Source organism: Benincasa hispida, chromosome 11 (genome assembly GCF_027475165.1).
Source record: "Benincasa hispida cultivar pf3 chromosome 11, pf3_genome.v1.1, whole genome shotgun sequence".
Classification (NCBI taxonomy): domain Eukaryota; kingdom Viridiplantae; phylum Streptophyta; class Magnoliopsida; order Cucurbitales; family Cucurbitaceae; genus Benincasa; species Benincasa hispida.
The window spans coordinates 5681483-5695335 of record NC_143488.1 but is presented as its reverse complement, the minus strand read 5'-3'; the positions used below and the strand labels follow the sequence as shown (position 1 = coordinate 5695335).

At 37.3% G+C, this 13853-nt stretch overlaps 1 protein-coding gene across 1 annotated transcript; it reads right to left on the bottom strand.

The window, feature by feature from the left end:
* Positions 1–6566: 6566 nt before the first annotated feature.
* Positions 6567–9456, bottom strand: LOC150032340 (uncharacterized). Its single transcript, XM_090306873.1, has 8 exons — positions 9282–9456; positions 9007–9156; positions 8422–8662; positions 8129–8195; positions 7636–8075; positions 7364–7526; positions 7168–7248; positions 6567–6938 (listed from the first exon to the last, which is right to left on the bottom strand). Exons 1-8 carry the CDS (start codon positions 9454–9456, stop codon positions 6567–6569), a joined length of 1689 nt encoding a protein of 562 aa, XP_090162999.1.
* Between the last annotated feature and the right edge of the window lie 4397 nt (positions 9457–13853).

Here is a 13853-nt window from a genome sequence, read left to right as displayed (position 1 = left end):
GAGGTGACAACAATGGTAGAAAACAGAATAACCGTCCAGAGAAACGGTCATGAAACAAAACAAACTCCACAAACCGAGGGTAACACCCAAAGGAAAAAAAAAGACTGACACAATAAGGAAGAAATAACATTAATAAAAACTCGAGAAGACCAAGAAGATCAACCCGCCAGGAAATAGCACGAGCACGAACCATAGAGACAATAAGATGGAATAAAGCATACACATTCCTTGGACGAACTCCATGCAACCGACAATTCCTCTCCTGCCAGATATAGAAAATAGAAGCACACCAAAAGACTCGAAACAACTTACTATAAGAGTATATCAGCATGTAGCGGAAGTAACAAGGATCAATAAGCACCCTAATTCATTAATTTTGGAAGTAACTAAAGCATGCTAATCTAACATAAGAGGGTTTAAAGTTATATCTTTGTAGAACTCTTCAAGATCTTGATTCTCAGCTGCAATTTTCTCCGAAATTAAATGTGAACCACCTCAAGATCTTATCCACTATACTTTTGGAGCTTTAGAATGAGTTGTGGGACTCAAAAACTGCTTGAATGAAAGAAAACTTGGAGTGAAGCTCACTGCTACAACCCATTTGAAGAGAAATTCTTCAGCCCGAATTTTTTTGTAAAAACTCTTTGAATGCATGCCTCAATTCCACTCCAATCTTTTTTATTTATTGTAGGTCATCATGCAAAGAAGATGTCTACATGAGATGCAGCTCATGCTTGGAGTTATTGAAGCAAATGTAAAATGAGTTTTGTGTGAGCTAGTTAAAGATGATAATGGAACAACTCATTTTTCTATTTCGCGTAAATTTTCCAATTTTCCAATTTTCCAATTTTTCATCAAATGATTTCAAAATCAATTTGATTTTAAAATTGAAAATATTATTAATTTTTTATAAATTTAATTTCATAAATTAATTTTCTAATAAAATTAATAAATAATTATTTAAACAATTATTTAAATAATTCATTTAATTCCAATTAATTTAATAGCAAATATTAAATTAATTTTTATACAAATCCACCTCATATATTTAAATCATATTTAAATATACATTCTCTTATTCCGTTTAATTCTAATTTGAACGTTTCAAATTAACTTATCATGCTACTTTACAGCTAATCCATTTACGAGCTAATAGGGGGACCTCGGGGACCTACAGATCATGGGCTCCAACGATTCGGGATTAATTGGCTAAACTCATTATAACAAATTATCCCCCATTCATTAACTAATGGGTCACTCCACTAAAGCCCATAGTTGAACTCCCCTCACTATAGATATATTATGTCCACTTGATATAACCATTATTAGTAAGTCGATCCTTCATTGGTCGTTCATAATCACAGCTGGGTCAGAATCACCGTTTTACCCTGTAAATACATCTCGTTCCTTAAGTTCCTACTGACCCTCTAATGAATAATTTGATTCATAATACTTATGAATTAAGTCCTTTCTCTATCAAGAGAAGACGGGGCTCTGATGTTCAAAACTTGGAATCAGTACTTAAGAGAACAACCTATCTACTAACCCTAAATCGGGTAAGAGTGAATTTCATCTTGCAGGGCTATGTCCCCAGTTATTCATCCGGTCTTATCCCCAAACTGGAAGGATTATTGAGCAGTGTTGTTGGACTACTCTAACCCATGCAGATGAAGGGATAATCTCGAACAAACAGGAGTTTATAGCTAGCTCAAGATTAGGATCGAGTTAACCTAGGTAACTTAAAAATGAAATAGTCTATTTTAATAGTAAACGGTCGTTATAAAGAAAAATGACTATTTGCATGGTCCAGTCTATATGAAAACCCATTGCATAGGATGCCTCCACTCACATGTCTCTACATGAATGATCTATGGGTCATATCATTTGTATTACCCACAACTTGAGTTGCATCCAATAGTGTTACCAGGACGAGATACCCAATTTCATCCATATACTTATTAGAACATTTAGGTTATATACTATTAACTTGATCTTGTTTATGTCACCACATAAAATTAAAGTATTCACACTATAGTCATGGATATGTTTATTGGATTTTCATAATAGAATGCAAAATCAACACCTTTATTGAATAAATTACTCAATAATATTTTATTGATAAATAGAATATTTAACACGAACTGCGAGTTCTAGGACATTCCGAACAATATCCAACTTAGACTAAAACTCCAGTGAGAACAAATATATACAATATAATGTTGAGAAACATAAAGGAAAAATACAATAAACTAGGGCATCTTTAATACCATAGATATTAAGATGATAACGGAATATAAAACTCGAGGAGGCTATCAGTATTTCACCAGTTTTATTGATGATTAATCTAGATATGGCTACATTTACTTAAACAGTCATAAGTCTGAAACTCTTGAAAAGTTCAAAGAATTTAAGGTTGGGACAGAAAATTTGTTAGGTAAAAGAATCAAAACACTTCAATTTGATCGAGATGGTGAGTATATAGATTTACAATTCTAGAACTATCTAGTAGATCATGCCAAAGAGCCTTTCAAACTTATACATTCAGACCTATGTGGTCCGATGAATATAAAAGCTCGAGGAGGCTATCAGTATTTCGCCAGTTTTATTGATGATTACTCTAGATATGGCTATATTTACTTAAATAGTCATAAGTTTGAAAATCTTGAAAAGTTCAAAGAATTTAAGGTTGGGACAGAAAATTTGTTAAGTAAAAGAATCAAAACACTTTGATCTGATCGAGATGGTTAGTATATGGATTTACAATTCTAGAACTATCTAGTAGATCATGGAATTCAATCCCAGCTCACATCACGTGGAACACCACAACAAGATGGTGTTGCAAAAAGGAGAAATCAAACCATGTTAGACATGGTCTGATCAATAATGAGTTATACTTAGTTACCTCAATCCTTTTGGGATATGCAGTATAGACTGCAGTATTTATTCCAAGCGTCGTTCCTTCAAAAAGTGTTTCAAAAACACCATATTAATTATGGAAAGGACAAAAAACTAGTTTATGTCATTTCCGTATCTAGGTTTTCCAGCACATGTATTGGTACAAAATCCTAAGAAATTGGAAACATGTTAGAAATTATGCCTTTTTGTAGGATATCCCAAAATAACAAAAGGAGGATTGTTTTATGATCCCCAAGAAGACAAAATATTTGTATCGACAAATGCCACATTCTTGGAAGAAGATCATATAAAAAATCATCTACCTCGCAGTAAACTAATATTGCAAGAAATGACCAAGGATGCTTCAGAAACATCAACAAGAGGAGTTGATCAAACTGGTCCATCAACAACTGTTGTTGTCCTGTCACGTCCATCCCAAAAGCTGAGGATGCCTCGACGTAGAGGGATGGTTATTCAACAACCTGAACGCTATATGGGTTTAACAGAAACTTAAAACATTATACAGGATGATGGTTTAGAGGATCCATTAACCTTTAAAAAGGCAATGAAAGATGTTCACAGGGAATAGTGGATAAAAGCCATGGACGTCAAAATGGAGTCTATGTACTTCAACTCTGTCTGGGAACTTGTAGATCAACCATATAGGGTGAAGAAACTCTTACATGTATAGTTTTTCCATTATCATCTTAATATCTATGGTATTAAAGATGCCCTAGTTTATTGTATTTTTCCTTTATGTTTCTCAATATTATATTATATATATTTGTTCTCATTGGAGTTTTAGTCCAAGTGGGAGATTGTTGGGAATGTTCTAGAACTCGCAGTTCGTGTTAAACATTCTATTTAACAATTGAATATTATTGAGTAATTTATTCAATAAAATTGTTGATTTTGCATTCTATTATGAAAATCCAATAAACATATCCATGGCTATAGTGTGAATACTTTAACTTTATTTGGTGACAAACAATAGATCAAGTTAATAGTATATAGCATAAATGGTCTAATAAGTATATGGATGAAATTGAGTATCACATCCTGGTAACACTATTAGATGTGACCCTTTTTATAGGTAATACGAATGATGTGATCCACAAATCATTAATGTAGAGCATGTGAGTGGGAGCATCCTATGCAATGAGTTTGAATATAGACTAGACTACGAAAATAATCATTTTTCTTTATAACGATCGTTTACTATTAAAACTGACTATTTGATTTTTAAGTAACCTAGGTTAACTCGATCTTAATCCTGAGATAGTTATGAACTCCTGTTTGTTTGGGATTATCTTTTAATCTGCATGGGTGAGAGTAGTCCAACAACACTTCTCAATAAGCCTTTCATTTTAGGGATAAGATCGGATGAATAATTGGGGACATAGCCCTGCAAGATGGAATTCACTCCTACCCGATTTAGGGTTAGCAGATAGGTTGTTCTCTTAAGTCCTGATTCCATGTCTTGAATAATCGGAACCCCACCTTCTTTTGATAGAGAAAGGACTTGATTCATAAGTATTATGAATCCAAATTGTTCATTAGAGAGTCAGTAGGAACTTAAGGAACGAGATGTATTCACAAGGGTAAAATGGTGATCTTGACCCAGCTGTGATTACGAACGACCTGTGAAGGATCGACTTACTGATCATGGTTATATCAAGTGAACATAATATATCTATAGCGAGAGGAGTTCAACTATGAGCTTTAGTGAAGTGACCCATTAGTTAATGAGTGGAGGTTAATTCGGTATAATGAGTTTAACCAATTAATCTTGGATCATTGGAGCCCATTATATGTAGGTCCGCGAGGTCCCCCTACTAGCTCGTAAATGGATTAGTTTTAGAGTAACATGTTAAGTTAATTTAAAACGTTCAAATTAGAATTAAACGGAATAGAAGAATTTATATTTAAATATAATTTAAATATATGAAGGTGGATTTGTGTAAAATTAATTTAATATTTGATATTAAAATAATTGGAATTGAATTATTTAAATAATTATTTATTAATTTTATTAGAAAATTAATTAATTTATTAATTTTATAAAATTAATAATATTTTCAATTTTAAAATCAATTTTTTTTTAAATCATTTGATGAAAAATTGGAAAATTGGAAAATTTACACAAAATGGAAAAACGAATTTTTCCATTATCATCTTCAACTAGCTCACACAAAACCCATTTTACATTTACTTCAATAACTTCAAGCATGAGCTGCATCTCATGCAATCATCTTCTTTGCAAGATAACCTGCAATAAATAAAGAAGACTGGAGTGGAATTGAAGCATGCATTCAAAGAGTTTTTACAGAAAATTTCAAGCTGAAGAATTGTTCTTTAAGTGGATTGTAGCAGTGAGCTTCACTCCAAGTTTCCTTTCTTTCAAGTTGTTCTTGAATCCCACTACTCATTCTAAAGCTCGAAGAGTATACTGGGGAAGATCTTGAGGTGGTTCACAACAAATTTTGGAAAAGAATGCAGCTGAGAATCAAGATCTTGAAGAGTTCTACAAAGGTATGACTTCAAACCCTCTTATGTTAGACGAGCATGCTTTAGTTACTGACAAAATTAATGAATTAGAGTGCTTATTGATCCTTGTTACTTCCGCTACATGCTGATATACTCTTACACTTACTTCATACCCGCTTACCTGTCCCCACTCGACAAACCCAACTCAACTTGACATCCCACTCAGCCACCCGATGAGACGACCCCAACAGACGCAACACACCCGACCATATTTCTCTCTCAAATCCACACTCGAAGAACAAATGATCCTGAAACTCCCAAACTCTACACACAAGAGACATACACCATCGACGAGACATTCCACCTCCTAACCCAATCTTGAGTACCCAACCTATTCTGCACAACCATCCAAGCACGAAAAGAGTGCCAAGGAATACCAACCCAGACCATAAAAGTTGCACACAAGACACCCTAGGATGACGATGACACAAACTCTCTCATGCACTTGCAATAGAAAGTTGACCATTAGCACTCGATACTCACACCAAACAATCCTCACCACTCACCCTAGGCCTCGCTACCTGAATCAAACCCCAAATCTCATGCAACTCACGTGAAACAGAAGGCCACCTCCAACCCCCCTCTCCATCCAAAAAATCCGATAACCGCGCCTCCCTACTACTCGTTGCATCAAACACCACCCTAGGACCATATGTCTCCAAAATCGCACCCTAGGCAACCACGAATCCTACCACACAAAACACCTTCTCCCATCACCCACCTTCAAACAAACCAACTGCTGAATTTATCCTGACAACAAAGGATAGCCCTCAAGCACCAAGATCTCCCAGCCTCGCACCAAATCGCCCACAAAGATCACCCCCTCAAAACATACTCATCCATCCATGCCACCCACAGAGAGTCGGGCTTAACCAATAGAAGCTATAAAAGCTTCATAATAGCCGCCTAGTTCCACGACACCACATGCTTAATGCCCAACACCCCCCTTCCCCCTTCAATAAGCAAACCTCATCCCAAGCAACCCATACACCATCATGACCTTCCACCCTACCTCTCCACAAATAAGACCCTAGAAGACGATTAACCTCATTAGAGACACAAGTAGGCAAAACAAAGATGTTGGACCAGAACACCTAAAATGATCGAAGGACAAACTTCACTAACTACAATCTCCCAGCAAACGAAAGTGAACGGGTCGCCCAACTTCTAATTCGAGAAGTAATCCTCTGGATCAACGGAACGCAATCCACAGCCTTAAGACGACTAGGCAACAATTGAAAACTTAGATGCCTGACAGGCAGAGAACAAAGAGCAAACCCCATAAGGGTAGCAATCTCCTCAGCCTCAACAGAATCCACTCCCGCAATAACCATAGAGCTCATCCCCACATTTGCAACTGACCCCAACATCTTCGCAAAATCCGCCAAAACCCTCCTCACAAAATCCAAAGAACCCTCGTCAGCCGCACAGAAAATTTTGAAATCATCAACAAAAGCCAAATGAGTCAGACCAACACACTCACAACGGTCATGGAACTTAAATCACACAAGAGGCTTATTCAGCAACCTCAAAAGAACTTCCATAACCATCACGAACAGAAAGGGACATAACGAATCATAGTCTCTTACCCGGGAAATAACGCTCAAGAAAACCATTTCTCATCACAGAGAAAGAAGAAGATGTGACACAAGCTTGCACCTAACTAACAAACTGTACAAGAGTACCAATAGCAAGAAGCACTCCAAACAGAAAATCCTAATTCACTGAATCATAAGCCTTTTGGAGATCCACCTTCAACACACAACGTGGTTTCCTCCTGTTTAACTGATAACCCCCCGCAAGCTCCTAACACAAAAAAATATTATCAGTAATAGACCTACCAAGACAAAAGCAGACTGGTTACCACTAACGAATGTTGGAAGCCACACCCGCGACCTCTCTACTAGAAATTTCGAAATACATTTATACACCATATTGCAATAAGAGATTGGTCGAAAGTCCTCCATACGCTTAGCACCAGCTCACTTAGGAATAAGCGTGATAACAGTGCATTAACTCCACAAAGCAGGTAAAACGACTCAAAAAAATTCATAATTGCATCATAAAAGTCATCACCAACTACACTATACATAGATTTATAAAAATCTACTGAGAACCCATTAGGACCCGGGGCCTTCCTAGACTTCATAGAAAATAAAGCCCTCTGGACCTCCTCCCTACTCATTGGACAACCAAGATTGAGACCCCTGGCCAGCTACATAAAATAAAGCCTCTACATAATCCCCTGGCCAGCTGAACTGCACAATATCCCCAATCCGAGAAGTAAGATCCCTATACCCCACACATTGAGATCCCATACTACCACAAAACAAATCTATAGCCACTCCTGCCATCTGCTCATAAGAAGACTGCCGAACACCCTTAGAACTAAGAACTGAGAGCAAACCACTCCTACTACGCTGAGAACGAACGGATTGATGAAAAATGCCAAAATTCTTATCACCCATTTCCAACCATCTCACCTGGGATTTCTGCCTAAGAGACGCCTCCTCCAATCTTCTGCTAACCAAAACACCCAGTGGTTCGGATGGCCTCCAAACATAATGACTCCAAGGAGGGATCCCTCTCAATAGCTGCCTGAGTAGCCTCCATAACCTGTCCAGCCGCCTGCACTTCATCAAACAATAAAGAAAGTCGCCTTAAAAAAGAAGCGCGCAAAACCAACTTCAAAGTTCTCAGATTCCTCAAGAAACTTACTATAGGGGAAACCCCTGGATGCCTTCAACACATAGCTGAAACAGCATCCATAAAACCATCAGACTCCGCCCAATGGCTAAAATAATGGAACGAGGGCGAAGGACAACTCCTTACCTCACCCATCAAAACCAGAAGAGAACTATGGTCAGAAAATCTCCCACGAGCTAACTCTAACCTCTAAGTAAGGATAAGCCACCATCCAGGCCTCATTAACCACACAACGATCCAAACGGCGTAAGAGACTATTCCCCTGAACTTTACTAGTCCATGTGAAACAAATTCCCCGGCACACTAAGCTTAACTAGATTCACATCCAACAAAGCCCTATCAATCTTCTTCATCTCTTCCAAACTAGAACATCCACCATAAGCCTCCAAACTATTACGAATAATATTAAAATCACCCATAACAATTCCAAGACACGTCCAAGCAGAGCACACATCGACCAAAATACACCACAAGTTACGTCTATCTCTCACCAAATTAGAAGCATAGATCACACCTACATGCACACAAACATTAGATGCAATATCCATTAAGGACCCAAAAATAACCTGATCCCTATTGACATCTAAGATGAAATCATAAACACTCATTTGCCACAACACCCAAATCCTCCCAACTCAACTCAAACTGTAGTTACACATACAACCCCTAATCTCCCCAAACCTACCGAACATCAAATCAGTGTTCTCCTGCCTAACCCGAGTCTCAAGCAAACAACAGAAACTAACAAAAGAAGAATGAAAAAAATCTGCCACAATCCTACATTTGATAGGGTCATTCAACCCTCTAACATTCCATGAACACCGGTTCATGATACCGGTAAGAAATCACACCTACTACCTTCCACAGGGCTCTTACCCGTACTCCAAAAATTTCCATTCATAATAAGCAACAGATCAGGGTTCGACTGCACTATAGCCAGCGCCAACAAATCAGTACCATCACTCAAAATGTCAAACTGATTACGCTCATCTACATGCTTAACAAACCCTGTAATCCAAAGGGAACCACAAACTATTCTACTACTCAATGGCGACAAACCCAGAGATCCATCACCACCTCTACTCCCAATAACTCCCTTCTCACGCTGCCTACGTTAACCAATTTGAACTCACCATCACACCCTCCGCTACCATTGATCACCGTAGGAGTAGCAACCCTCCATAGATCAGCTCCACCAGACCCTCCATTACCCATGCCACCCTTTCCATCCAACTCCCTCGAACCACCATTATTAACCACCACAATACTTAAATCCTGAACCTTTGATACACTCTGCTTATCACACATAGCGGCAGTATATCCAAACGAACTACAACATCCACACTTACGTGGTTTCCACTCATGCGTCAATGGAACAATAAACTCCTGACCCCGTATACGAACAGTAACTGTAGGGGGCATCAACGATTCCCCATCCACCTCTACACAAACTCCAGCATACGATAAACGATGCCTTTCTCTAGTTATAACATCAAAAGAAATAGCCTATCCAATGCACTAGCCAACACTGCTAAACCCTTATCCGTCCATAACTCCAAAGGAACACATTCCAAATTAATCCAGATTGGAACATAATCAAAGACAAAAGTTTTAGGGACGATACCTGGTGACCACTATCACAGTAAGATAAGTTTACCACCCAAGTGCCACGGACCATTATCAATCAACCAGTCTCGAGACTCAGATTTAAGGAATTTAAAAATAATTAGGTCGTTATCCAGCAAAGTAATGGTGAGCATTTCCATACGTCCCCAAATCCTCTGAATAAGTCGATAAATCATGGAATAAGGATTTCTTCCACATACTAATTTCCGCATAAATAACATCCTCACAAGGTTCAACAACAACTCTATCATCCTCAACCAACGAAGGAGTAAATTCAAGGTTCCACTTTAAATTCGAGCCAAAATCGGGCCGACCACGGTTTCAACCCCATCTGATCAAATTGCTCTCACCCGAACCGACCTTATTTCTATCGAACCAGGAATTTGACCCAGCTGATTCGAAATAAGACTCCCTCCTCGAGCAAACCAAAATGACGGCCGCAAGCCGACTCACATCAGCCTCGACCCGTCTCACCTCTTCCAGCCCAACCCATCAACCCTCCTCAGACCAACAACTCTTCAACCCACCTTGCGCATCTATCAAACCTCCCAACCCAACCCACCTACCATCAGGCCCACGACTCGGTCCACCCTTCGAACCCAAACCTCTTAGCACCAGCCTCTTGCCAATCTCCCCCTCCTCAAGCCCAGCCTCAAGAGAACCTCCCCCACGTGGCCCAACCTTTCCCTCTGGCCCACAATGTTGCTTACCATCCTCATCTAACCTACCCTTGCCCCCCACTCCACCAAACCCAGAAAGTCATCCCTCTTCCAAATGGGCCTCCAACAAAAGCCCATTAACCTCACCTGAGCTTAACCCACTCTTCAGTACACCCAGTCTGATTCTCTCACCATCTCCAACCCCAAAACCAAACTCGCCCAGTTCACCCCAAACCCGATTTGCACCCACACAATCTAGGGTTGATGCCACCTTCGTTTTCAACCCCACCGAACCGCTATCTCTGGCACTAGTTCCACCAAACTTACCCTCCTTCAAATGGTCTGCTTGCGCTACAGGGGACTTCGAAACCTCCATCTCTATGCACAACCCAATCTTCTTAGCAACAATTGGCTCACTCTCTGGCTTCATAACACAGTATGGTTGCCTCAACACTTGCGAACCATTCTTCTCCTTAGCCTTAACAGTGAACATTTACGTACCATCGAATCAACACACAAAAAAAATAAAAAACCCAAAACACGAATCACCTACAGAAAAAACTTCAGATACAATTCCAACTACAATCGAAGACCCAAAGTAAACCAAATCCAAATCCAAAGTAAACACGGACCCAAATCCAGGTGCAATCAAGTCACACCCAAAGTAAAACCACCAGACCTAGGTGCTCGAAGACCCAAATCGGAACTTAATCAGCGAACGACATGAATGACTAGACATGCAGACGACCAGATCTGAAACTTCTTTCGCGTAGGTTATGAAGACGTGTAGGATGGCGTAGACCTTTGAGATTTATGGATCTGGACATGTAGATGCACGGATGGTGAGTCTTCACGCCCGAGCGAGATGGTTGGCGGCATGCTTCACGACCGAGCGAGACGGATGGTGAGGCTTCATGGTCAACGACATCTGGCGATGAGAAGAAAAGTAGCACCTGGCGGTGAAAACTCCCCACGAGCAGCGACGACTAGGGCTACGATATATGTTAAATTAATCTTGAATAGATTTTCTTCTATAAATCTAATAAATATTTATGTCACTTTTGATGCTTGAAAGAAACTTTATTTTTACTTTTAAAAGCATATAATGTCATTGCAATTAATTTTTTTTTGAAAGAAAAAAACTCAAAACATATAAAACCAATGCATTTAGATAAAAAAAAAATTAAAGAATAAAAATAAGGTAAAATAAAGATGGAGAGAGAAAAAGAAAATGTTTGTTACCTACTTTCTCATCCTTTTTGGACACGTTTTCGCTCATGATAAAAAATACAAACAAAATAATCATAAGCCCCTAAATTGATTCAGGAATAAATGGATACGTTGATTTGGCAATGAAAAAAAAAAAAACTCAATAATAAAAAAATTTCAGACGAATATACCAAAAACAAAGCCTTGAATTTGATGAATAAATGGTTATGAGACAAGACGAATACTTCAATTAAAAAAAAATAAAAGATGGAGTAAATCATAAAATTGTATATGAAAATATATAAGAAAAAAATTTGGATTGTTGCAAAGGGTGGTACAGAATTTGTGGATGGTAGTGGATTGTTCTTTAAATCTCTAATATGTGAACAAAATAAATATATCAAATCCCTTGAAATGAATTAAAAAGATCATAAATTTATTTATCAATTTTTTTTTTTCTAAAGGTTGTTGTCAACGGTTTGTAGAAGTGTAGATATTGCCCCTTGAATGTCTAATATGTGATCATAATAAATAAATAAAATTTCCTAGATCAACTCCGTGCAAAGTCCAAAAAAATAATAATAATAAATAAATAAAGACAAACTCAGAATCTAAAAACAAACATCAAATCAACATTAAAAAAACTAAGAAAAAAAAAACTAATCGTTTAATAAAGAAAATGTCAGGCGATTGGAAACTATACAATGACATAATGCTCCTTGTGAAAACCACTTAAAAGAGTGCAAAATCGATCAAAATATTTAAACGTAGCAGTATGTAACATCCCAATTTTTTTTAGAAAAATTTAAGTCAATTATCTCAAATTGTTGAGCTTTAGTTTTCTAATCTTTGGAATTTTGAAACAAATTGTTACAGTTAAAGAAGTTTTAGTGGTTAATATGGATTCTTTGACTATGAGTTTTAAATTAATTGGAAGGGATAATAAAATTATTTGTATAAGAAATTTTGAGTTTTTGTGAATTTTGAAAGGGAAAAGAGAAAATTGTGATTTTAAGATTTTACCCTCATTAATTTTGGAACTTGGATCTAAAATTTAAGTAAAGAATTAGGAAAAGATAATTGGCTTATTTGGAAAAAGATTTGTAAAATTGGATTCAAGTTAATTTGGAAAGTTAGAATTTAATTTTGGGATTTAGAATTTTTTAAAAGAAGTGATTTAGAGTTGGTGAATTTATTTTTAGGTTTATTTAATTAATTGGAGAAGAAGTGAAAGATTTGAGTTTGATATGACATATTTATTAAGAATATATATATATATAAGGGTTTTGGAATTTAAGAAAAGGAAAGGAAATAATATTATATATATTATTTATGTATTTGTGTGGTGGGGAATTAAAAAAAAAATGGAATTTTCAAACACCCACTTTCTCACTTTCTCTCTAGTTTAGATGAACTTCGGTTTGTGCACCGCCGACGTCCACATCCATTCCTTCGTCAAGTTGCAACCGCACCGCTCCGACCTTCACGTCGCTGGATCTGCTCACTGTTGGTCCTCCTCTCTTCCAGTCGTTGTCCTATGTCGAACGTCGTCATGAGGTTCGTAGATTTGGGATAAGATCTAAATAATTTTCATGTTTTTGTTTAGGATCTTGAATACCCAATAAATAACGTGTTTAATTATCATTTGAATCGTGATTTTGGAGGTTGAATTTGAAAGTTTGAAGGAATTTAAAAGGTCGTTAGCATGCTGTCAAGCAGAGTTAAGGTGATTTCGGCAAGAATTTTGGTAAGATTTGGGACTTTGTGACTTGTTCAGTTCGAATGTAATTTATACGAATTAAGTTATTAAGTTTTGTTGCTGATTTTGGCATGATTAAATGCTTAGGTGTGAATCTTAAGGTTAAATTTTATTTTGGTTTATGTACTAGGATTTAATTTAAAGATTGTGGAGATTATAAGGGGTTAGTTGCTCAAATATTTGGCTCGATTAAGGATTCAAGAATTTCACAAAGATTCAATTGCTTTTTGGTTCAACCTAATATCAAAGTAAGTAATCCTAATACTGGAACTGCCCACGAGCCAGGCACTAGATGTATGATAGTATGATAGTTGAATATTATGACAGAATGATAGCATGATAGACTGATAGTTTAGTATAACCGATGTATGTTCTTAAATGAGGATCTGAAAGATTTATTTGTGCACGTAGATACTTGAATACTAGCATGATTCCATAAGGATGTATTTGAT